Raw genomic sequence first — 25,903 nt, 5'->3', positions numbered from 1 at the left:
AATCGCATCATTATCACGTCAGCTGAATGCTTTGAATGGGGACACATTTTGCTCAACACATTCGCTGAAAATCTCAAGTATTTTCCAGTCATCAGACTAAAGTCCAACTCGGGTTGCGAGTTTTGATAATATTGTTGAGTACAGAGTCATCAAAATTGTGACTCGAGTCCACACCCGTGCTGTGTGGTATCATTTTCATCCTTGTGCAGAGAAGAGACACTGTTCTACCCCCCCCCCCCCCCCACACACACACACACACACACCTGTCATGTCAACAGTTTTATCAATCATGTGCGTGGTGACAGTTACCATGACAACCAGTCACATGATTAGAGCCCCACAGGTGTGTGTGGCACACAAAAAACGCATAGGTATAACCTTGCAGGTTAACACACACCACATAGCAGACAGTGTTCATACCAGCAAGGGGTTGTGGAGAAATCACTGCTTTCTTCCTAATATCACGCCTGACCACCCGCCCGCCCACCTGCCCGTCCGCCTGCACACGCACGCACACACAAGTCCAACATGAACCAGCAGAGGAACAAAAAGATCCATACTAATCTTATTTGTAATGATGTATGTACGTACTGCAATTAAATAGCTGGTGGATGTATATGAATACTGTCTGCTGGGTCAGAATGCAGACACATTTCATCTTTCTCTTCTATCTCACGCACACGCACGCACACACACACACACGCACACACACACACACACACACACACAGACACACACAGCATTTCAAGTGCCAGTTTGAGCAACTCTTTAAAGTCGAGCAAAAAAAGCAAGGGAGATGCTAGATTTTTCTCACGTTGGGTGTTCATAAACATAAACAGGCTCTAGGGACCCACACTACTGTTGTAAAATGATTAAAAAGTACATTTAACATGCTATAGTTTTTATGGTTTTACAATTCTATTTGTACATGTGTAAAACAATTGTAAATGCATATAAAGGGTGAATGAAGGGGATACAGTAAATGAACATTGAAGGTTACCTTTCCCCTCACTGAAGACGTGATTGTTGACAAAGACACGACGTGGCAGCGAGATCAACACCTTCGTGTTTTTCCATACGTTATTCCTTGAATTCAGTGGTTTTTCTCACCTTCTTTGCAACTTTCTTTAGCTCCATGTTTGTGTTATTTTGAAAAAAATAAAAGCAAAGACTTGAGGTGAGAAACAGCGCTTATCCCTTTCATTCATCATTTATTATGTGTTTCTATGTATTTAGAATTGTTTAATGAGGCTAACCAAGGTTCCACAATTGTAAATGCATAGAAACGATGAATGAAAGGGATAGTTGAACATTTAAGGTTACTTTTATCTTCAATGGAGATGTGATTGACAAAGCGATGTGGCGGCGAGATCAACACGGCCACCACCTTTGTGTTTTGCTGTGAGTTATTTCTTGACCTCAGGAGTGTTTCTCACCTTCTTTATCACAATGCTGGCACATGCAACTTTCTTTGGCTCCATTGTGGGTTATTTTGTAGCCGTGATCAACAGAAAAGCAGAGACGAGGGGTGAGGAACACACTTGAATTCAAAAAATAACTAATGGCAAAACACAAAGGTGGTGTCTGTGTTGCTCCAAAATATAAGTTTTAGGTAGTATTTTGGTCAGTAGGCATCAGTAACGTTATGAGACATGATGTTAGATTACATTACCTTTCACACTACATGGAGACTGGGTACTGAGCCAGCACAGCCGAGCCGACATGCTATGGCTGAGAGTGACAAAATGGTTCTCCTCTCATTCCGTGTGGAAGTGGTAAGTTTTTGGCTCCTTTGGTCATTTGAAACACTTTCTTCAGTTTAGAATAAGTAAGTTGGAGAGGCTAACCAGTTAGCTCGGGAGCTTGCTATGCTACTGGCGATGTTATGTCCCTGCAATGATCCGGTAGCCTGCGCATGATGTAAACAAAGAATAATAAGAGAGGAAAACTGACTTTTGGGGTGTTATTTCATTTCTAGAAGGCTCTAATAATGTTAAAACTCATATTTAGATAGTCATAAACAGGCTTTCTATGCTCTAACTATGAAAATATTCCATTTATTAATATTGAATCCTACTTCACGACCAATTAATCCCGATAAATGAGGGACGACTGTAATTGTAAAACTATAAAAACGTGCTTTGTGTTCAAGGAAGGGATGGATTGGATTTCCGTTATTTCCTACGGGAAAAACATACTGTATGTTTTGGTTAGAGTCGGGCCTTCCGGAATGGATTAATGATGCAAACCAAGGTTCCACTGTATTTCTGTTTCCGTTACGGTGGTACCTCGGTTGTCCCAAAAGGGCCAACGAAAACCAAAACGAACGAAAACCAAAGCATCTGTTATTCAGCAGTTGCACGGACTGTGAGTCGAATAGGGTGCTTTGTTTGGGCACGCAAATCTGCCAGTGTTTGAAAACACTGGCGAAATGTTCATGAAAATGTTCAATGAAAACGGAACTCGAGGTCTGACGGGAGTTCCTAAGCGGAAAACGTCCAATAACCTTTGATGTTCGACCTGCATTAAGGTTGACAGGGTGAGAGTCTTTACATGTAGATTGTTTTTTTCTACGTGAAAAAGCCACGCGACTGCACGTACGTGTGTACATGTGTGTACTTGTGTATGTGTGTGTGTGTGTGTGTGTGTGTGTGTGTGTGTGCAGTGGTCATGTAACCAAGATGGGTGGCTGTTGTTCAATTAGTCAGTCAGTGTGCGGCCGGGACTCAACGGGGGTTATTAGCTGGCGATCAATCCACCATTTCCCTCAATTGATCCTCTCGCTGCACACACTCAAATCACTCTCGCACACACACACACACACACACACACACACACACACACACGGAGGCCTGGGAGATTTTGACCAAAGGACTAAAGAAAAGGAAGCAACTGGGGGGTGTGGATGAGAGATAGGTAGAGAGGACAGCGAGTTTTGTCTCAACCTTTGTGTTTGCCTTTGCATTGATCTGTCTCACCTCAACACGAAGGTCGGCCTACACGCACACAAAATACACACACACACACACACACACACACATATTTGCTGAGGCCCTGGCTTTGACCGGCTGACTGGTCAAATTAAACCCAGATCGCTGCAAGGCTCCAGGGAGACACACACGCGCACGCACACACACACACACTTATATGAGTCAGTCACCGCCCGAGAGGATGTTATGTAGATTTGAAAAGATTTCCAAACATAACACAGACCACCAAGACAGAACATGACGATGTGACACTCAAACGGCATCACTGCGCTGTGTTTTTTCACTCAAAGCACAAGAGTGGATGTAACTCTGTGTGTGTGTGTGTGTGTGTGTGTGTGTGTGTGTGTGCGTGTCGTTGGAGTTCTGCTGTGTAAGCACCTCAGACAGACAGTGTATCCACAGAGGAAATAAAATAAGCGCCCACGTCTTTTCAACCCACTGACAACTCTCCCTCACCTTCTTCCTTTTGTTGCTGCACTTATTATGCCAAAATTCACGCCTTTTGCGTTACTATGTTAGTGTACCCATAATATTTTAGCTCCTATGAACCTGGGGCTGCTTGGAGGGAAGGGAATACATTTTTAAAAAAGTCCAAGACAATAAAAGACCTCGTAGAATGGATAGATGGTGGACAGCCAATGCACAGCCGTGTCACTGAAACAATAGCGCAAATAGCTAATAACCAAACACTATTCTATGGTCATTTATTCTTAAACGGCAGAGGTGTCCTCCCTTGTTTGATATACAATGCTGCCATCTACTGGACATTCACGAGTCACTGCTGGTGGGAAAATAAACCAATGAAGCCATGATGTAGTTTCAAATAAACTTCATTTCTACTGAACTATGGCCTGAAGCAGTTCCGTATATTTTGATATGTAAGACAACACTGTGTGTGGTCATTTTAGCTCCAAATGACGGCCGCCTGTGGCAACACCAGATCACCTATACATCTAGCAGTGCTTCTCAAATCGTGGCGCGGGACCCCCCTGGGGGACGCGGTGAACTATCGGGGGACGTAAGAGGCAGGGAGGGCTTTCAGTATTAGTGCAGACCTGGCAACATGTATGAATTTGTCTTTCTTATGCTTCACTGCTCTCCATTTTGTTGCATTCCGCTGGTTTCAGTTTCTAGTTCAGTCTGTACAGTACAGATAAATAAATAGATATCAAATCTTGTCCCCCAGTGGCGGCATGACAGAAGATAATTGAGAAGCACTGGTATAATGTTGGTAGAGCAGTGAAACAATTAGAACAATGTGAATCAAATAAATTGGTAAACCAGTAAAAACACATAATCAATCAATCAAATAAAGTACATTCAATTTAATAAAACTTGGTAGATCAGTAAAAAAAAAAAAAACAACAGTAATAGCAATAACTAAATAAACTATGTTGGTAGACCAGCATTGGCATGGATAGGGACTGCTGCTCTGGTGTTATGTATGATATATTCATATGCACGCTTACTGATGGCCACTTCAATTAAAGTGGCTTAAAAGTAGATACTTCTGAAGTGCAGGAATAATACACAAATGTTTTAAAACCTTAACTTTATATACAAGAAATATTTTAAGGGGGTGAAACATGCATCAGCCCAACACACGCATGTAAACGTGTAATTAGCATTCCCAGTGTGTGTCAAAGGGACACTGACAGTTTGACAGTGCTCGTGTCCCTGTTGTCCTGTGTCAGCTATTCATCACCAAGTCTCCTGACACCAACAACGCCCTGTTTCATCAGGCTGCTCCCATCTTGCGCAGTGTGAAATCATCATACTCCAACTCTTTACACACAGTTGCACTCAAAATGATTCAACCCCCAATGCATTACATTTATTCACAGTATTAAGTAGGGATGTCCGACATCAGCTTTTTAGCCGATACAGTGTTCCCACGCTCTATCGCGGTTCACCTTTCGGTGAATTTTATTTTATTTTTTTAAATTACAGCTTATGAAAGCTGTTACAAGCCGAGCCTGGCCCTTTTAGAAGAATTGCATTATGGGAAGTTGAGTGTTTCTCTCCTCCCTCTCGTCTGGCTGGACCGCCCATTGTTTTCTGCGTCTTGATTGGCTAGACCATTGTCAATCAGTCTCCTTGTGCCACCCTGTGTCCTGTGTCATTGCTTGCTTGCTAGCTTGTAAATGAATCTTCGGTTCGAAAGAGGTCTGCAGCAATATGTATTAACAAGGATACAAAAACGCTACAGTACATCAGAGCGGCGCCAGGACGAAACAGAACGGTCACAGGAGTGAAATACGCAAGAGTGACTTAATCATTTCTTGTGTCCGACCTGTAGGTTGGTCATTAAAATTCAAAGGAAGGCTTTACATTTTTTGAGAGTGTTTAAACAAGACAGAAATGTGAGAAAATATTATTGCCTTTCGAAGAAACTTGTATAAAGTGCACGGTGAGGGGTTTGGAGCCTTAAAACATTATAATCGTGTGTTGAGGTTGGCTACTTTGCGGATTTCACTTATTGCGGGATATTTTGAGAACCTATCCCCCACGATAAACGAGGGAACACTGTATCCGATATTGTCCAACTCTCAATTTCCGATTCCGATATCAATCGATACGTACAGTACATGTGTAACGTCACATATCTCCTGTCGTGGAATTAACACATTGCGGTGACCCACAATATTGTCTTAGACATTCACCAAGTCTACTTCCGTTTCCGGGTCATGAGGTTGTTGTAGCCACTTAGCTGTTGCTTGTTGTTGAGTGGAAAGTAAACGGATTGGTGCCACCTACCTTGACTCCTGTCTCGTTGTGAATTGCATCTCCACAACTGGTGACCCTCGAAGTGTGTAAAAATGTTGACTGACAAAAGTGACAACGAGGCCGTACCGGTGCCGCTACAAGTTAACAAGTTGGCTGACAACACAAACCACGGCTGTGGTTTCAACGCACTGAAGCCCAGTTCCAACTGCAAGGAATACCACAGAATGTGACAAAGTATTTCCATGTAGTGGCTGCACTAGAAGCCTTGACGATGGTTAGTACGGGAGCCGATAGGCCTGAACACAGCAGTTTTCATTTTAGAGAAAAACCCGATACTGATATGTACTGATATTAAATTTCTATGCCAATATCGGGCCAATACTATTGGGAGGCCGATATTATCGCACATCCCCAGTATTAAGTTGTTAAAGTAGTATAAACTAACAAAACTACACAAGTCCCCAACTAACGAACACAATTGGTTTCAGACGACCGTTCTTAAGTCGAATTGTTCTTAAGTCGGGGAAAAGGTAATATTAGCAATGATATAGGTACTACATGTACGTGTATACATATACAGTATATGTGTATGTATGTAAATATGAGTTTGGATGCAGTAGTAATATTAAACCAGGATAATTAATGAAAAAAAGCAATAATAAATATGATATAATAATACGTAATGATAAATGTTATTTACCTTTGAAGAGCAGTGGTCGAGCATACGTCGTTGGTTGAGGAGGAGTTATTGAAAAAAAGGACAAATGGTGGTGGTGGTTAGACTCTTCTAAAAGAGGTAGTGTTCTGTGGGTGGTGTAGAATTAAGCAGGCCTATTAACTCTTCATAACTTTAATCACACGCTCTGTCCGGGTTGTATCATAACATTGCTCATTTTCAAAAATTGAATTACAGTACATCCCAGATTTTCGTGAAAGTTAACAGTATTTATGCCCACCAGCAAATGGCAAAAATCTGCGAGTGGTTGATATGGCCATTAAAGTATTTTTTAACCACATGGCTCACACCTTCCCCTCCAAACTCTCCTGCCAGCTCCTCCATTGATGTTTTCCTCCGATTTGGATAAGAATTTGCAATAAAGGTTTTCTTCATTTAGACTGCTCCAAATTTTAGCTCTCCATTGCCTCACTTAGTTTCTCATAAATTGGATTTTTCACCGACGGAAGCAACTCTAGATGTGTCTGTCACACACACACACACACACACACACACACACACACACACACACACACACACACACGCACACCTCGATAACGCACGATTTAAACCACAAATCTTTTAAAAAATTGCAACAGACACTGAAATGCAGAACGCTGCTGTAGAGGGTGTGAACACACGTGATCCTTAACAAGCTTCACTGTCGGATTCTCTAGCACGGTGAAATGCTTTAGCAAGGTGACAAGTTCACCATTTAGGTCCGCCATTTCACTTGAGTGATGCGTACACATAGGATTATTTCAACATCCTGTAAAAGGCAGGTATGGGCTCTGGAATTGACATTTATAATAAGGGAGCAATGGTAGCCACAAGTGTAGGAACTCTAAAGACATTAGCGATTACGTGACTGTTGAAGCAACTGAGGCAAAATGGAGTGCAGTACTCATCCAGCAGAGGCACTTTTGATTCAGTCTCACCTATTTGAACATGACAATAGCCTTGGGAAGCTGAGCTGACATTACATCCTTCACAAGTATTGGAACAGTGAGGTTCTTTATTTTTGCTGTAGACTGAAATTATTTGGGTTTGACATTATTTCCAGGTATTTACACCTCGATTGGATGCACAAATTAGAAGATACCCACACCATTTTTCATGTGAGCATTGGAACATGTGACTGACAGGTGTGTTTTGTTGCCAGGTGTGTTTGATTGCATTGCTTATTCAATCAATAAACAGCAACAAACGTCTCTACTCAGTTTCAGGTTGGGTAGGATAGGTTTTGCCTGAATTTAGAGGTGAAAACAATATAACAAACAGAGGGCTGTCTAAGTGTGAAAAACAACAAATTGTGAATCTGACAGAAGATGGAAAATGAAGCATAACCATTGCAAAAACATTTGTCATAGCCACTTCAACCATTTGGAATGTCCCAAGGAAGAAATAAACTACTATTATTAGGGATGTCCGGCCAACCAAAATGAGCCCACGAGTGCAGCGATGACTCATCCAAGAGGTCACAAAAGATCACACAACATCCAAAGAACTGCAGGCTTCATTTGCCTCAGTTAAGGTCAGTGTTCATGACTCCACCATCAGAAAGACACTTGGCAAAAACGGCCTGCACGGCAGAGTTCCAAGACCAAAACCACTGCTGAACAAAAACAACATTAAGACTTGTCTCAATTTGGCCAGAAAACATGATGATGATCCCCAAGACCTTTAGGAAAATACTTGTTCAAAATACTAATTGAACTTTTTGGAAGGTGTGTGTTCCATTACATCTGGCGTAAATGTAACACCGCAGTTCAGAAAAAAGAACATCATACCAACATTAATATATGGTGGTGGTAGTGTGATGGTCTGGGGCTCTTTTGTTGCTTTAGGACCTGGAAGACTTGCTGTGATAAATGGAACCATGAATTTTGCTGTCTGCCAAAAAATCCAGAAGGAGAATGTCCGGCCATCTGTTGGTGACCTCAAGCTGAAAGCAACTATCGTTCTGCAGCAGGACAATGATCCAAAACACACCAGGAAGTCCACCTCTGAATGGCTGAAGAAAAACCATATGAAGACGTTGGAGTGGCCTAATCAAAGTCCTGACCTGAATCCTATTGAGATGCTGTGGCATGACCTTAAAAAGGCGCTTCCTGCTGGAAAACCCTCCAATGTGGCTGAATGACAACAATTCAGCAAAATTCCTCCACACCGCTCATTCTCCCTTAATAATAAAATGCTTCACTTACAAGCTGCATTTTGTGTTCAGTTGCGTTGTCATTGACTAATATGACAGGTATCCACTGAGATCCAACATGTCGGCAAAGCGTGAGTGTGTGTGTGTGTGTGTGTGTCTTGTTAACGCTGGATGTGACAGTGAAAACACTCGTGGTAATGTCGGAATGACAAAGGAGCTCTCACTGTGAGCTTTATGAAGATGTGAAATCAGCAAGCAGCGTGTCCTAGCTGCCAGGGATCGCAATCAGGTGTGATGGACACTGTCGGCGTGTGATGAACCCAACTCAAGCTCCTTTATAAGTTGATTAATTAACAGTCGCAAAAACTGTCAGACCTGCTGTGAAACTACATGCAGGGTGACCTGCAGTAACACCGCCCACTGTTATTCTTATTCTACATGTCAGTGGAAGGCCCTGCTATAACGTTTACCTCACCAAATAGCTAATAAAGTCTTAAATAACATCAGAAAATCTCAGCAATATGTTTTTACTAGTCGAAGATTTGACCGAGTTGTCTTTCAGGACCTACTGCAAAACACGATCCTGACAGGATCAAGGATGTGCTGCAAAAACCCGAGTCAAAGATCCTCTATATGACAAGAGTACTCTGGTGGTGTTAGGGATATGCTGCACAAATGTTAGTCGCTCCAATGTTTTGAACTGAACTCACGACAGCTGAATAGCTGGATTAGGTTAAATGTTAAGTGGGGTTAGAATTACCGTTTGGGTAGATTGGGCTGGTTTAGGTTTAAAGTTAAATGCTCAGAGTACGGTTTAGGTTGGGGTGGATTAGGTGTTAGGGGTTGGTTAGGGTTATGGCGTATTAAGGGTTACAGTGGCTCAGCTGTACGGTTAAGGTTTAGGGTTGGGCCTACGAGATATATGTGTATGTATACACTGCTCAAAAAAATTAGAGGGACACTTGGAAAACACATCAGATCTAAACTGGTGGAAAAATGATGTTGAATATGTTTCCTGATAATAAGTAGGTGATGTATTAGTAACAAAATGATGCCACATCATTTGATAGAAATGAAAATGATCACCCTATAGAGGGGGGAAATCAAAGACACCCCAAAAATGAAAGTGAAAAAATGATGCAGCACACTGGTCCATTTTGCTAAAATGTCATTGTAGCAACTCAAAATGATTCTCAGTAGTTTGTGTGGCCCCCACGTGCTTGTACGCATGCCTGACAACGTGGGGGCATGATCCTAATGAGACTACGGATGGTGTCCTGGGGGATCTCCTCCCAGATCTGGACCAGGGCATCACTGCGGTACCTGGACGTATGGAGGAGATTCCAGGAGACAGGTAGTTACACCAGGAGAGCTGGACAGGGCCGTAGAAGGTCCTTCAACCCTCAGCAGGATCGGTATCGGCTCCTTTGCGCAAGGAGGAACAGGATGAGCACTGCCAGAGCCCTACAAAATGACCTCCAGCAGGCCACTGGTGTGAATGTTTCTGACCAAACAATCAGAAACAGGCTCCATGAGGGTGGCCTGAGGGCCCGACGTCCTGTAGTGGGCCCTGTGCTCACTGCCCAGCACCGTAGAGCTCCATTGGCATTTGCCATAGACCACCAGAATTGGCAACTACACCACTGGTGCCCTGTGCTCTTCCCTGATGAGAGCAAGTTCAACCTGAGCACATGCGACAGACCTGAAAGGGTCTGGAGATGCCGTGGAGAACGTTATGCTGTCTGCAACATCATTCAGCATGACCGCTTTGGTGGTGGGTCAGTGATGGTCTGGGGAGGCATATCCCTGGAAGGACGCACAGACCTCTACAGGTTAGATAACGGCACCCTGACTGCTTTTAGGTATCGGGATGAAATCCTTGCACCCATTGTCAGAACCTTCGCTGGTGCAGTGGGACCGGGGTTCCTCCTGGTCCACGACAATGCCCGACCTCATGTGGCTAGTGTATGCAGGTAGTTCCTGGAGGATGAAGGAATTGATACCATTGACTGGCCCCCACGTTCACCTGACCTAAACCCAATAGAACACCTCTGGGACATTATGTTTAGGTCCATCCGGCGCCACCAGGTTGCTCCTCAGACTGTCCAGGAGCTCATGGATTCCCTGGTCCAGATCTTGGAGGAGATCCCCCAGGACACCATCCGTAGTCTCGCATTAGTTAGTGTGTTAGGGTTATGGTTGCATTTAGGATGGGTTGGAGTCGGGGTAAATGGTTACGGTCTTGGTTGGAGTAGATTAGCTTGTATGGTGGGTTTAATGTCGAGGAAGAGTGAAGGGTTAGGATTGCAGCTACAAATAGAACTGAATTAGGGAGAGTTTGGGGTTAGGATAAATTAGGGGTAAGAGGTTAAGGTATGTTAGTGTATGTGACCCATGTGCCACAGGAGCACTGCAAGTCATTTGCCAGCTGTAGTTCTGATTTTAAAGGTTTGAAAAAAAGTAAAGAAACCCCCTGGTGGGCTGGATTTAGATGTTTGGCGGGCCTGAGGTGTTCCAAGGGCCGCAGTTTACCCACCCCTGTTATGAAGGTATGTCAGTGGGATTGAGAAATTAAAAAACAAAAAAACCTGCAAAAAAAAAAAAAAGTAAAGACCGAAGTTCATATGAATACGCTTGTTAACATACTGCATATCACAACGCTAATATTATTATTTTTTAAATATACATAACTTCTCACCTACATGTGTTGCTTTGCAAAATATCAGTAGCCCGTGGATCCTGTCATTTTTCAGTATCGGTGGGAAGTTTGGACACCCCGTAGTAGTAATATCAACTGGACACTAGAGGGCGTAAGATACATGTTGTATAACAGCAGCTTGGAATGAATGGCGAGTAGCATGAAACAAAAAACATATCTAAACTGCACATTTAGACAGTAAAATGCTTTTATTTTCCACATCTATTGTCAAAGACCACACACTACACTTATCAAGATGGGATTGTTTTGTGTTTATTCAAATTAAAGAGCAGATAAAAACATTAAGGCAGACAAGCAGCGCGCGTTTAGCTGCAAATTGTAAAGTCAGAATTCAACTGGACAAGGCTTGATTCATTAATAAGAAAATAGAAAACTAAAGCCCGAGAAAACAGCCAAACACAATACGTAGGGTGTGTGAGACAGCATTCAAAAGCTTCTTTTTTCTCTCAATAGTTTGTGTGTGTGGTGTATACTGGAGTGAAAACCGCAAGTGTGCCAAGTGATCGTGTGTGTAGAAGACATTTATCAGTAAAACAAAGCGCTGTTATCGTTGATTAAAGGATTCCATCATATAAAGCTAAGCATCGAGACTCCCCAGTAGCGCAACAGCCAACGTTCTCATCCGCGCGAGATGTACAAAGTAGCAGCAGACGCAACATTCCTGTACGATGCATTTCCATTTACAGCCTCATTAGTCTGTTCCAGAAGGTCCGACACAAAAAAAATGCAGAAAACAATTCTAAATACATAGAAACACATAATAAATGATGAATGAAAGGGATAAGCACTGTTTCTCACCTCAAGTCTTTGCTTTTATTTTTATTTTTTCAAAATAACACAAACATGGAGCTAAAGAAAGTTGCCAGTTGCAAAGAAGGTGAGAAAAACCACTGAATTCAAGGAATAACGCATGGAAAAACATGAATGTGTTGATCTCGCTGCCACATCGTGTCTTTGTCAACAATCGCGTCTTCAGTGAGGGTAAAGGTAACCTTCAATGTGCATTTATGCCTTTCATTCATCATTTATATGCATTTAGAATTGTTTTATGCACGTAAAATCACAATTGTAAGACTATAAAAATGTGTTTTGTGTTCACATTTTTGAGACCAGTGGTGTTGGTCACAACTGGACGTACGATTTGCATATGAAATATCTCAACATGCGTTGGACGCACAAATGACACATGTGGGGTGCACGTGTGACGCACAACACACATAGGAGTCTGCAAGTGTGACGTACAAAAAAATTGACATTTTGCCCAAACCTGACACCAGCAAATCGTACGAACGACACCCGTTGGCCATACAGACGCCGCACAAACACGTACGAAGTGCGTTAAGTTTGTCTTGCAACCTGAAAAAAAACGTAAGTGCCCGTAGAGTTTGACATAAAGAACTTCTGTGGCCGGTTTGCGGCAATTCGACGGCTCAAAAATCAGCACGCCACATGCTCTGCGCGTTTGAGTTTTTTTGTGCGTGGACCGGCTGTGACCTACGCTTTAGTAAAGAACTGCAGCGTCAACCGCCGATGACATCATAGACAGGCGACAGAGCTGACTTGCGGTTCCTGTGTCCATGCATTTGCAAGCTAATGAGATGCAAAGAAGGACGTTTTGCGATAAAAATACATTAAGAACACAGTAGCACTCACGCAGTGTATTAATACCCATTTCCATTTCCTGATGCTTTGTGGAAAGACACTCGGTTTCCCATTTCCACAATTTATTGTGGTATCAAAACACAGTGGAATGCTCCAGTTTTCGACAACATTTTTTGCCGAAATTTTGCCCCATTTTTTTTTTTTTACACCGTTTCGGCTATCGTACACTATTGCGTGTAACAAACTAGTCCGTTGGCCCTGTACCGTATCATTCCACCAAGTACCCAAACAAAGCACCCTACACGTTGTGACTCACTGTCCGTGCATTTTTTATGATGTCTGGCTGCTAAATAACCCGCCACGGGGCCAAAGAAATAATTATTTTGAATGTTCTCTCCATGTAAAACTGCAATTATTCTCTATAAAATGTATTTTTTGTCAGTTCGGTTTACATAACTTTCTATGAGAAAAAAGACTTCAGTTTATGTCAGACCTTGGAACTACTACCGAAAACTGAGGTGCCACTGTACCCTATTCCTCAAACAGTGGCCCTGCAATGAAATTAATCGCACGGCGCGTCATCCACTTCTAACAAATAAGCGCATCGAGCAGGACATTAAAGAGGCTGATCCCATTTGAAAAGAGCAGCACCTACTGAGACACCTAAACAGACGTCTTGATGTACTGAAGTGTGGACTCTTACCAGTGGCTACTGGGATGTTATGTGGTTTGTGCAGTATTCGACGTGGAAATGGCGCCTGTTCCTCAGTTGCACTGCCAGTCTACTTGGGTGTGCTGTGTTGTGTGCGTTCCTTATTATGTGCCGACAAGCTACTTCCAAATTAGTTACACTATTTACAGTAATACAAAAATGTGTTTGTCTCAATAAAGGCCTCATACTACAGTAAGCTGGCCGTACCCCTAATAGATACCCGGTCCTTTCTGCAGTTGAGTAAATGAATCCCCCTGGCCACTTTATGAGGAAGCAGCAAAGCAGATGACCTTAACATGAATAATTTTTATCTACTTGTGTATGGACACAACAGGGGAAATTATTCAAAAGTAAGTGTGTGTATGCGTGTGTGCGTGCATGTGTGTGCGTGTGTGAGGCAGCATGGTATCACTCCTGGAGAGCCCAACCTCCAGAAGCCTCCTAAACCAAGACGTGATGACAATACCACACCTGATTGGTTAAACTGAGCTGCTGATTGACTGCTACCAGTGTAAGCTATGTTGGTGTTTACAACACTTTCTTTTTTTTTTGCACAAATCCTTCTTAGACAGAAGTCTGCACACATAGAGATAAGAGAACGTTTTTTTCCCCTAGCAAATAAAAGCAACAAGCACTGAAACATGTAGAATGTACAGTATATGTGTGTGTCTGTGTGTGTGTGTTTGTGCTTTCCTCCCCATACATCATCTTCATGTCTGCTATGTTTACATCTGCAAGCCCGTCTGTCCATCCATCCATCAGTCGGTCTTCTTGGCCCAGGCCATGTCATCAGAGCGAGGCTTTTGACCCGTCAGTCTCTCAATCAGACGCTCGGTGCGTCGCCAAAAGCCCAGCTGGTCCAGTGGATAGTTGCACCAGCCTGGGGTGGATGGGACATGACACCATAGAAGGAATAGATTAAGGATGAAATGACATGACAAGGACAGAGGAGTCAATTCAATGAGTAAAGCAGGCTTGTGGATTTTGTTGTTGGGTGGGGTGGGGGCTGTTCAGTCTCAGACGACCCCCGAACAGTGAACACTGAGTAATTGAGCCACCCATAAAAATATGGCACTACAGTACAGAACAATTTGCTAGAGGAAGTGGTGCTACTTGCAAGAAGGTTTATACCCGTACAAACCAAACACCTCCTTCACTCACAGTGCGACCAAAAATAACAAGTATGCGGGTATTGAAATAAACACACGCTAACATACATGCATTATTCGCTATAACAGTCTGACTCACGGTTTCATCTTACAAAGAACACTAAACTCCTCACACAACAACTTAACACTCAAAAGGTGTATCTAAGAAATATGTAAACAAGTACCAATATGAGATTAAAATGAAAAAAAGAACTATTTTTCCAGTTTTCCCAGAATGCATTGCATCTGAGCAAAGTATTCATTGGTGCCAGCCGGGGCGCTGCAATGATGTCAGCTTCCCACTGGCTCCCGGTGGTGGACAGAGGCAGCATTACAGTGCCATCCATCCATTTTATATGCCGCTTCTCATCCAATGAAATGCTTTGCTCAGACGCAATGCATTATAAGAAAACTTGAATAGTTGTTTTTTTTCCCATGTTAAACTTGTATTGGTGCATGTCTGTATGAGTTTAGTGTTCTTTATAAGACGACACCATGAGTCAGACTGTTATATTGAGTAATGACCTCCTGCGATTTCCAATGGGTCGACAAGCTGCGTGCACTGATAGCTCATGATTGGCTCCTGCCAAAGAAAGAGCTACCGTTTCCTCACTGACTCAGAAACAGCACAGTATTTAAACTATTAGTAGTAGCAGCTCGGAAGTGAAGGACATGTCACAAGATTAGAATTTAGACATAAATTCTCTGCAGGGTTCAAAGTATAAGAAAAAAGTAGCGGCCCGGAAGTTACGGTATATTATACATTTCGATAACCGAATACTTTGTGTGGTACAATTAAATTGCGTGTTCCACCGTGAGTGAGGTAGGCATTTGGGTTGATAAGCCAAGTCGACGTTTGCCTCTGACTACCTTCTGGCGAGCTTTATCGATGTAGAATAAGAATGCAGAAATCAAAGCGCCTTCTTGTATCTGCTTGTAAAGATTAAAACCTGCCAGCTGTGGAACCAAAGAAGTAACAATTCCACATATTATGCACACACCTACATCAGCAAGAAGCAAATAGAGACATTCACAAGGGCTGTGTGTACTCTAGCTACCCTTGTCTGATGCCTGCACACCACCACCCGTGATGTGTTTGCATAGGCTGCATGCTATGGCTGCGGGGATGTGTGCATACGTCGTGCGAGAGTGTGCATATGGCGCATGTGTGCGTCGTGTCCCTTCAGTGACCCACGCTGCTGGAAGACAGTAAAGCAGCCAGAAGTTGTTTGATATCACTCTCCGTCCCTCCATCTTTCCTTCCACTCGTCTCCGCCCTCCCGCCAAATCCCTGTTTCCTATCCTTTCCTCGTCCTCCACTCTTCCTCCTTCCTCGCACCCCTGTCCTCCACCCCCCTCCTCTGCCTGTGAAGTCCTATTTGTTAGAACAGACAGCAGGTTAGCATTAAATATACATGGGGATTGTCAGCCGGTGGCAAACACAAAGGCAGCTAGGCACAGCCCCAGTGGACTCTGAGCCTGGCTCAGGCAGCTTAGCTAGGGGAGGTGGGGGTGGGGGGTGCTGTCACAGTCCCCTGTGGGTCCTGGACCGCCACCAACCCACAAATACACACAGACACACACAGGTTATAAACCATGAAGAGGTCAAAAAACTAGCTTGCACACAGATGCTCGAGTATGCAGATGCAGACGAGTATGTGCTTTTCCCCTTACCACCACCACCCCCACCCCCACCACACCACAGCTCGTTCACGCACATCTGGCGTCCACTGGGGCACCAGGGTGACGTACGAGATCAACCCCCCTCGTGTATCCTCTCCCGCTCACCCACGTGCGTGGAGGGGAGTGAATGCAGCTCTATTACAGGCCTGCCGTCTCTGAAGACACGCACGCAAACACATTTCCTTTCAGTTATTCATAAGAGAACTGCCATTTTGTCAGACTTTTCAAGTGAAATCATTCTGCCATCATGGGTTTCAATTAAGGCACTGTAAAATGGCCGCTCAGCATCTGCACACATTTCTTCCGATGCTTTTGACCTTCAATGACTTAAACATTTTAAGGCCTTAAATTCAAATGATTATATTTGAGACCCCACAGATACCCTGTTCTACCTTCTTAAAATGTTGTCCCAGGCTCGACTGGAAAGATGACCTCCACTTGTCTTCCCAGATCTCCTTGTGACAGCGCACAGAATCCATGACCTCTCTATCATTCATTAGCATTCAATCATCTGATCTTTATTCTTCCTTTTCTTTGGTGCCCTGCCACTTGGGAGACATAATGGAGTCCCAAAAAAAACCTAAAAAGCAACATTATTCTTCCTCGGTGTGGCTGGGCAGGCACACACTGTATTCTTCAGTCCAGCACGAGCCTCATGTTTACAGAAATAAACTATTTCACATTAATTTATGGGCGCGTGTTCTTAACCATGAAATGTAAACGAGGACCGCCTGTAACGAACTTTTTGACAATTTTTCTCATTTTACTTGAATGAATCTGGGGCTTTTTATTAGCTGTAAGCTATAGTAATCAAAATGATAAAAAACAATAAAATAAAATACATTTTTCAAGTATATCAGTGTGTGTTGTTAATCTGCAAAATATAGCAGGATCACTTTTTAATTGAACTTACTGAAAGAAATTAGCTATTTAAAGATTATTTATTAATTTACTGAGATGCACCTGTATTTGAGATTGCTGTGGCATGACTTTGAAATGAAGTATTTCAAAACATGAGAGAAACTGGTGCTGATGTAAATACAGCGATGGGCATCATTTGGAATCCTGCGTAAAACCACTGAATGAACACGTTAAATCGCTTGAGTCAATGTGCGCTCATCTGAAATCGGTATCCTACATGTCAGTCTGCACGTAACTTGGACCGAACAACTTAAAAACAGTCTTACCTGTAGTGATACAGTAGTAAGTCTCGTGTGGTGAGACATGGTGGATGCGGTGGTGTTTCCGTGGCAACACCACATGCCAGTCCTGCAGCAACGTGACCCAGCGCGGGAGCCCGAAGTAGGAGTGGCTCCACTTGTGAATCTGGTTGGTCAACATGACGAAAACCGCCAGGGCGAGGACGTAGCAGTCCCAAGGATAAGACGCCGCCAAGGCCTCTGAAAGGTGACGTGAGAGCGACTCAGCCAAGACGAGCGTTTATAAGACAACCTTTTTAAGTGTAAAGACGGGGGCCCACGCAAAGACTTCGCACTCCCATAGTGAGGGTGCTGGCAGGGCCTCTGCGAGATGAAGGGACGTAGGAAAGGGGAAGACGGGACGACAGAGAGGAATGGCGAGGAGTAGCAGCAGGGGAGAGATGAGCAGAGGACGTGTTGGGTACCGCGTGACATCCATCGCTCAGTACATATGTATTGTTACAAGGGACATATTGTGTATACAGTCAAAAATGACTAGACCACCCTTGTTTTTCAGTTTATTGATCCATTTTAATGCCTGGTACAACTAAGGCACATTTGATCGGACAAATATAATGATGATAACCAATATAGCTCATAAGAGTTTAATTTAAGAGCTGATATCTAGCAACTTCCATGGTTTTCTTAATAATAACCAAAATCACTTTAAGTTCTTACATGAATAGCTACAGCACTGCACTGCCAAAAAATGTGGTTGACTATGGCTTATTATTACTTTGTCGTCAAAAATATTCAAAGACAATATTCTGGTCAATAGATGTCTCTAACATTGCATTGCGAAGGCATCGACATTACCATAACTTCCACTGCAGCCATGACATGACAGTGTAAAAAAGTCTCCTCTCATTCCATGTGGAAGTGGTATCTTTATGGCTTCTCACTTTGTCCTTTTTCCCCCACTACGTTTCAAGCCCTTTCTTAAGTTTAGAATAAATAATTGGAGGCTAACTAGATAGCTCAGTAGCTTGCTATGCTTGTCTCGTGTCACTTCAGAGAGCCCATAGCCTGCCAATGTGGTGTAAAAGAATAACAGGAGTGTAAAGGTGACTATAGGGGTGTTTTTTCATGTCTACAGGGCTCTAATAATGTTAAAAAACGTATTTAGAAAGGCAAACAGGTTTTCTATGCTCTAACAACGAAAATCTAAAATTTATTAATACGGAATCCTAGTTTGCGGAAATTCACTTATCGTGTTTGGATATGGAACCAATAACAGTAACTGCAATAAACGAGGGATGACTGTATATAATATACTATCGAGCAAACTTTGTCTAAATGGGGACACAGGCTCTCTTTTGTCCTCTGCTTACACGTTCCTCCCTATTCTTGCGCTTCTCTTGTCCCCCTGGACTTGTCGTCTCCTCTCTCCCTACCTTCAACATCCCACTTTGACTGAAACAGTGACCTCTTGACCCCCTTCTCAAGTGCAGACACAACAGCTGGGGGTGTCACCTCACGACTTTCACCTTGGTCATCGTCTTTGCCCGGTGACCGCTTGTCACCGTGAGGAGCTTGACATGACACGTTCAGGTGTCACCTCACCGCCGCCACGCCTTCGCTTTCCTTCTCTTGTATGTCACCCTTAACAGTGACCCCTTCAGGTGCAGACATGACAGGCGGAGATGTCACCGTCTCGTGACCCCTTGACCCACTGTGGCGCGCGTCACATGACAGGTGTAGATGTAAGTTTTTTTGTTTTTTTTTTAATTCTCCTAACCTCCCTTGTTTGCTACCCCACTCCAAAGGGACAAAACGCGGACCTTAACTTTTGTTGTACGTAAAGTACAAGTCAGACATTGCTAACCAACAAAAATACATTTACTGTTAGCTTGAATAAAAAAAAAAAAGAAGAAGAAATTGAAGTCCGGATCTTTCAACCTCCCTCGCAGCCCACTTTAGCCCTACATGACAGCTGAAGAAGTCACCTGCTCAATAATAGGTTACGCTCCTTTCACGAGTTATCTTCTTCCTCCTGCCCTTGCCGCCCTGCGCTCATGAGGTCACTGAACGTGATTACCAGTGCAACTCCCACATGCCTCCCCGACTCCAGCACCCAGCAACACCCTCAAAGTCACTGCCAGTGACCCTGCAAATGCAACTTTGAAAAGTTGTTGAACTCATGTCATTATCGCGTCAGATGTTTCACTCACTCACCACAATATTAGGTACAGTCTAATGAGTTGCAAAACTGGAGCTGTATCAGGCGCAGTGATATACAGCGGTGTGAAAAAGTGCTCCCAACCAGTTAATAGGTTCAGGGGGCAATCATTTTTTCACACAGGGCTGTGTGAAACTGCATTTTGTGTTCAGTTGTGTTGTCACTGACAAATATTTAAATTTGTTTGATGATCTGAAACATTTAAGTGTGACAAACATGCAAACAAAAAAAGAAATCAGGAAGGTGGCAAACCCTTTGTCACACCACTGTAAGTAACTTGAGCAACGTTGACTGGAGTCATGGCACTGAACTGTCAACAAGCAAGCGGCAGTATAGCAGGTGTGCTTTTGTGATGCATTCAGAACAGGTGCAGTCCAACGTGCTTCACTGTTGTATGTCTAGTTGAATGACAAAGTTTAAAATGATGCCATACGCTCACACGCCCAACTACCTCCTCTTCAATTTGTGCAACTGCATCTTATTTAAATATTTGTAAATATTACAAGCTCTATCCCTAAATTGCCCTGCAAGGGGAAATAGGTGAAATACTACTATTCATGTGTGTGCATGCGGGTCACCTGGTGTGTAAGTGAGGTACTTGTAGGCCATGAGTGCCAGTGGTAAAATGGGGATCATACAGTTGTCTCCATTGGTTTCAATGAAGTCGTGGCGGGTGATGGCGGTTGGGTCAATGTGGTGCTCCCTGAATGGACGGATAAACGCCTGCAAAGACAGAAAACAACTTTACAGTTCACAAAATACAGTATTTAATACCTCAGGGTTTTCATAACAACCTTCACCACTAAAAGACGTGATACTGGTTTTCCTCAACATTTCTATTCAGGTCCAAGGCAATACTGTAGAACTTGGACATTAAAAATACATATTTGGCGTATTTAGTGCCTCTTGACACAGGCACCCGCCGTCTGACACTCTTAACTTTATTGCCAACCTTAATACGCCAACAGCAGTGCTGAGTTCCAACACAGCACATGCATTTTAGCCGGAGCTCTGTCTACAGTATAACGGCAACACAACACTTCCTCATTATCCACCAATCAGTCACTGCCAGCAAGGCGCTTTCATGAACAATCTTAGTTTTTTGTTGTTTTTTTCAGTTGAGTATTGCTGCTGGTTTTGCTGTGATAATTATAACTATTTAATATTGGATTTTATTAATTTTTATTGATATTATTTAATAAGTATTTACATTACTGTTCTGTTCAACATGCAAACCACAAGATTCCATAGAAATAAATAAATGTATTATTATTATTCATTTATTTATTGATGTTTTCCTTTTTAAAAGTACCGGTTTGGGCACAGCTTAAGCACCAGGACCGTTTCAAAAGTACAGATTTGGCACCAGTATCGGATAAAATGGAAACAATACCCATCCCTACCTGCAACAAGTTGATATTGTGCAAGTAACGTCTTGTCAGTCATGCAACCTCCTGACAGAGGCACTTTTTAAATTAACAACCTTAACACGCCAACAGCAATGCTCAGTTCCAACACATTTCTCCATACCGACCCACAGCACAACACTTCCTCATTATCCACCAACGGCAAGCGAGGTGCATTCACGACCAATGGAATCCAACATTACATATCAGTTATTCATTTCTGCTAAAATTGTGCGGTATGTATGTATTTAAACACTGCAAATGTTCATACACCAACAGTTGTGCCCGGTTCCAACACGGCACACACATTTTGCAAAATTCAGTGAAAATATAAAGGCATTGTTTTAGGACGTTTCCCAGTATGTTTCCCAATTTTTAAAAGTACCAGTTCAGGCACCATTTATGCACCGGCACTGTTTCAGAAGCGCCTATTTGGCTCCAAATGATACCCAACCCTATTCACAAACTGTTTCTACATACGTATTCCATTTAGGTGAACCTATGTTCAACGTTTCTTTCCTCAAAATCAGAAGACAAATGGAGGAAAGAAACAAGTAGTATTTCAACTATTGCAAACGCGCACACACACACACACACACACACACACACACACACACACACACACACATAAATGCACAGTAACAACAGCTCAGTGGTGCTCAGCAGCCGGTGCAACCCCTAAGCTCACATCCAGCATCTTAATAAACCACAAAACAGCAGTCAACTTGCACAAATGCACCCATACACATAAATGACCCTTGGACAAAAGTGTGTGCTTCCCAACGCAAGCACACACACCTCTCTGTGAGTGCATAGGGATGGCAAATAAAAGAACCCGCATGTCAGATGCACAGAGGGGACAAAAAAGCAGCTCAAACACTCACACAAAGCATAAAGGTAATTTATTTCCAGGTGTGAAAAAAGCCAAAAAGGAAGGTTTGCATCTTTATGGTACACGTGGCCACCGAGACATCAGCGGGAAAACTCATTATTGTCACACGCTCACACAATGGCGCTCGCCTATTTGCCAACTTTGCTGCGAGTCACCACTGGCATCTTCACAATTAGGAGCTCTCTCCTCTCGCCGCCTCGTTCCCCTTCCATCTCCTCTCCCGCAACCCCCTCCTCTCCTTCTGCCGCAGCCCTCAGCCACATGAAAGGCCAGCTAAGCTTCGGAGGTCGTGCCGAGAGGGGCGGCATCCTCGCTCCCAGTTAACGGCAGGCCACCGGTCACTGCGTGTCCTCTAATCCCACACCGTTTAAAGGCCCGCCTCGCACGACATCCGCTAATCACCAGCTCACATCGCCCATCGCCCCGGCAACCAGCGCTGTCCCACTGGTTGAAGCGACACGCCCTGCCGCCCCCTTCCACCTCCTCCTCTCTCTTTTTTTGTCCTTCCGACCTTCCTACTGTAGTTTCATCTCACTTTTTGTTCTTTTGACTTTCTTTGTCCAAATGATTCAATTTCTGCTTTTGTGTTGCTGTCATTCTTTTTCCACCTCTGTCCTGACTTATTAGTCAATGAACCTCGCTCTGATTGGTCCAATCAGCATCTTTAGACACTAAGGACATGTTTTTTTTATTCTGTAGTGGAAGATAGGTCACGGATGAGTTGAAATGGGATTTTGTCAATATCAGATCTAGACAGATAAACAAGACACTTACTATCCCGCAAGATTAAAAAGACTTGTTAACGCACGTTAGCTGTATAACCAATCAAATGTGTCCCTGCATCGCCCCCCCCACGTCCTCGCTTCCTTGATAGAGATGTGGACGTGTGATGAAAATTTTGTTCATTCCAGGGCTAAATAAGCAGCGGTCGCTGTTCAGTGGTCTTTTATTTTGCAGCTGTATGTCACTTACTGACAGTCAAAAAACATACTTGTGGCCATTTTGTGTGTGTGTTATATCAGTTATCATAACACAATATCAGTGAATGTTGTTCATGTGTTATTGCTGTGAATATGTCACTTTCTTGGCTTTGCTGTAATCGGGTTCCTGGAACGTGCTCTGGCAGTGACGTCACAGCCAAAGACAGCGATGGTTCAGAAAACTTGCTGGGGGTGTGTGTCAAAATCACAGCTTCACTACACTATCCTATTTCATAGTTGTGTATTTATCTGCCTTTTTTAAATTATTAAAAAGGCATTTTAGGCCGCAACAATCACAAAAACAGCAAAATCTGGACGGACTCACATTATAACATGCAAATCGTTCCTGCCTTAAATCAGTCAACAAAAGACAATTACAGTTCTAATACAAATACTACTTGTGCTAACTATAACGTCAGAATGAATGATTCACGCTTCACATGATAACACTATTGATGACATAGAACCAAACCCTTTAAGAAGCAGCCATTCTGTTCCGACAGTGCGAGTATTAATGAGGTGAACGAAGATCTTCATTCACCTAATTAGACACACCTGTGTTTTCCTGGCATTTCACAAATAGCTGCTGGGAGGGAAAAAAAATGTCTCTTAGCATCCAGCCAATCAGGGATAGGTTGCTGCTTAAGCCACACCCACTCAGTGTAGCATCAATACAGGAAGTACCATATATGGTATGAATACATGCATATGCAGAAAACACAGAAATATGTTCCAAACAAAAAGTGTTGGAATGTTTTGACAGGCTTTGTCAGCTACTGCTATTAGCCTCAGGTGTTCTCTAGCCCTGCTTGCCTTTCATATTCAAATCAACCTTAAATGGGAGGACAGGACGTCTTTATCCTTTATCTCAAAACACACAGAGACACGCTCTTCACACTCTTTTCCATACAGGTCCATTTGGTCCTGTGGTACAGTCCAAGTCTCCTACAGTTAAAAAAACATGCAAATGTGGGCCTGCTGCTGGGTCTTTGGGCCCAGTGGCCCTCTTAAAGCCCACAAGAGGCTTCAAATGCCTTGCAAAATAAACGTTTCGAATCAACTAATGGCCTAACAATCCTCTTAAAATGTGTAGCAGCAAAAATGCGCTCACTGTAAAATATGAGATACAAAGCAATTCAGTTTAGAGTCAATTGGCATCCAGTCAATTCAGAATTCATCCACAATTTAGTGGAAAAATGTGTAAAGTTGCACATAACTAAGGAGCTCCAACTGCCATTGTGCACGACGGTGCATTGTGCTCCACTGTAAAATTTGCTCTAATGGTGAATTCACGAACCAATGAAGCTCAAATGGATGCAACTGCCTAAATTTGTCATCACCTAACCAAATATAGTCCCCTTTAAATACCCCCGAGTCTCCTCTTGGGGCTAGTTTGTCAATTACAGGTCACGATAACAGTGGCAGAGACGCATACCAAGCATACCAAGACAGAAAATATTTGTGTGGAAGTGGAAGAACACTGCCTAATGCAGCACTTGTCAACAAAAGCTGAAGATATTCTTTCATTTTCTGACACTGTACATGGATATGCAGTGCAGTCTTGGAGGTAAAAAATTATTCCATTCCAGCAGGTTTTTTTTTTTTTTTAATCAATTTTCAATTCCTTTTCCTCGTAAGACATGATGGAAATCTGTTCCTGCTACGATCATAACACTTTGAAATGAGTAACATTTTGGGATAATCTACACAAGCAACAGCTGTTAACACTGAAACCTAAAAATACTGAACAGACATTTGCTTAATTTTATGGTGCTTTCTTAAGGCCCTGTCACACCTTGACGATTTAGCCAGCTTATGCCAACGTATGAAAAAATTTGCCAAAACGCTGGCGTACGTCCAATAAGTTATGGACGTTTTTGCATGTACAAAATTTTTGGACGACTTGGACGTTCTATGACGTACGCCGGCGTGCTTCAGCGTGCTCTTAACTTACCCATAACTTATTGGACGTACGCCAGCGTATTGGCCAATTTTTTCATACGTTGGCGTAAGCTGGCTAAATCGTCAAGGTGTGACAGGCGAGCATAAATTGTGAACACCGGCAACACGCTACGCATTGGTTGATATAAGTTGTCTATAAGTTATAGAAACGTTCTATATAAGTTACTAATACGTCATGTTTACGTTGACCTCGTTATGAATACGCTATGTATACGCCCAAAATTGAAAAAAAAAACGTCGGCAGTTCAACGTATGCCATCAAAATGATCACGTCAGGCATGCGCTGGATAAATCGTCAAGGTGTGACAGAGCCCTTATGCAACTTGATCCAAATTGCATTTTTTTTCCCCTACTAAAAAGACCTCGGAACACCACCACTGGCTAGGATATGGTTTAAAAAAAAAACAGATTACACAAAAAAGTTTGCATTTTCCAGAATTGTGAATTCAACTGCATAACAATCGTTGACTGACGGTATTTAAGGAGACTTTGCCTGTGAGAGTACAACGATGGAGCCCTAGCAGGACTTCCAGGTAGCACATAAGGTGGGCTCCAAGTGAGAGAGCAGTTGGCGAACCCGGTGTCTTCAGCGCTGAGAAAGGTTGGTTATCTCGTCCGATGCATTCAGTTATTTTTTGGGTTATTTGCTTAGCCTTCTGAGTGTCACGCACATACGGGTGAGTGTTGTCCAGCATTGAGGCTGCGTCAGCTGCTGTTTGACTGATGATCACACGGTGAGCCTTGAAAACTAACCAACCTCCGTGAAGTGTTTGTTCTTCAAATGCCGTTTTAAGTTAAAGCTTTTTGCCACCACCAAGATCATTTTTCATGGCA

At 43.0% G+C, this 25,903-nt stretch overlaps 1 protein-coding gene across 1 annotated transcript in view; it reads right to left on the bottom strand.

Moving 5' to 3' along the window:
* Positions 1-11,542: 11,542 nt before the first annotated feature.
* The window catches only part of si:ch211-212o1.2 (uncharacterized protein LOC492735 homolog), a 37,014-nt gene continuing 22,653 nt past the window's right edge, over positions 11,543-25,903 (bottom strand). The window contains exons 4-6 of the mRNA XM_054776623.1: positions 20,408-20,552; positions 17,639-17,851; positions 11,543-14,500 (exon numbers count right to left, since the gene is read on the bottom strand). Of these exons, the coding sequence (XP_054632598.1) occupies positions 14,379-14,500; positions 17,639-17,851; positions 20,408-20,552 (480 nt within the window). The 3' untranslated portion in view covers positions 11,543-14,378. The remainder of the gene's footprint in view (positions 14,501-17,638; positions 17,852-20,407; positions 20,553-25,903) is intronic.

The sequence above is a fragment of the Dunckerocampus dactyliophorus genome, chromosome 5, assembly GCF_027744805.1.
Source record: "Dunckerocampus dactyliophorus isolate RoL2022-P2 chromosome 5, RoL_Ddac_1.1, whole genome shotgun sequence".
NCBI lineage: Eukaryota > Metazoa > Chordata > Actinopteri > Syngnathiformes > Syngnathidae > Dunckerocampus > Dunckerocampus dactyliophorus.
Note: the sequence above shows the minus strand (reverse complement) of the source record. Positions and strands in the feature narration are given on the sequence as shown.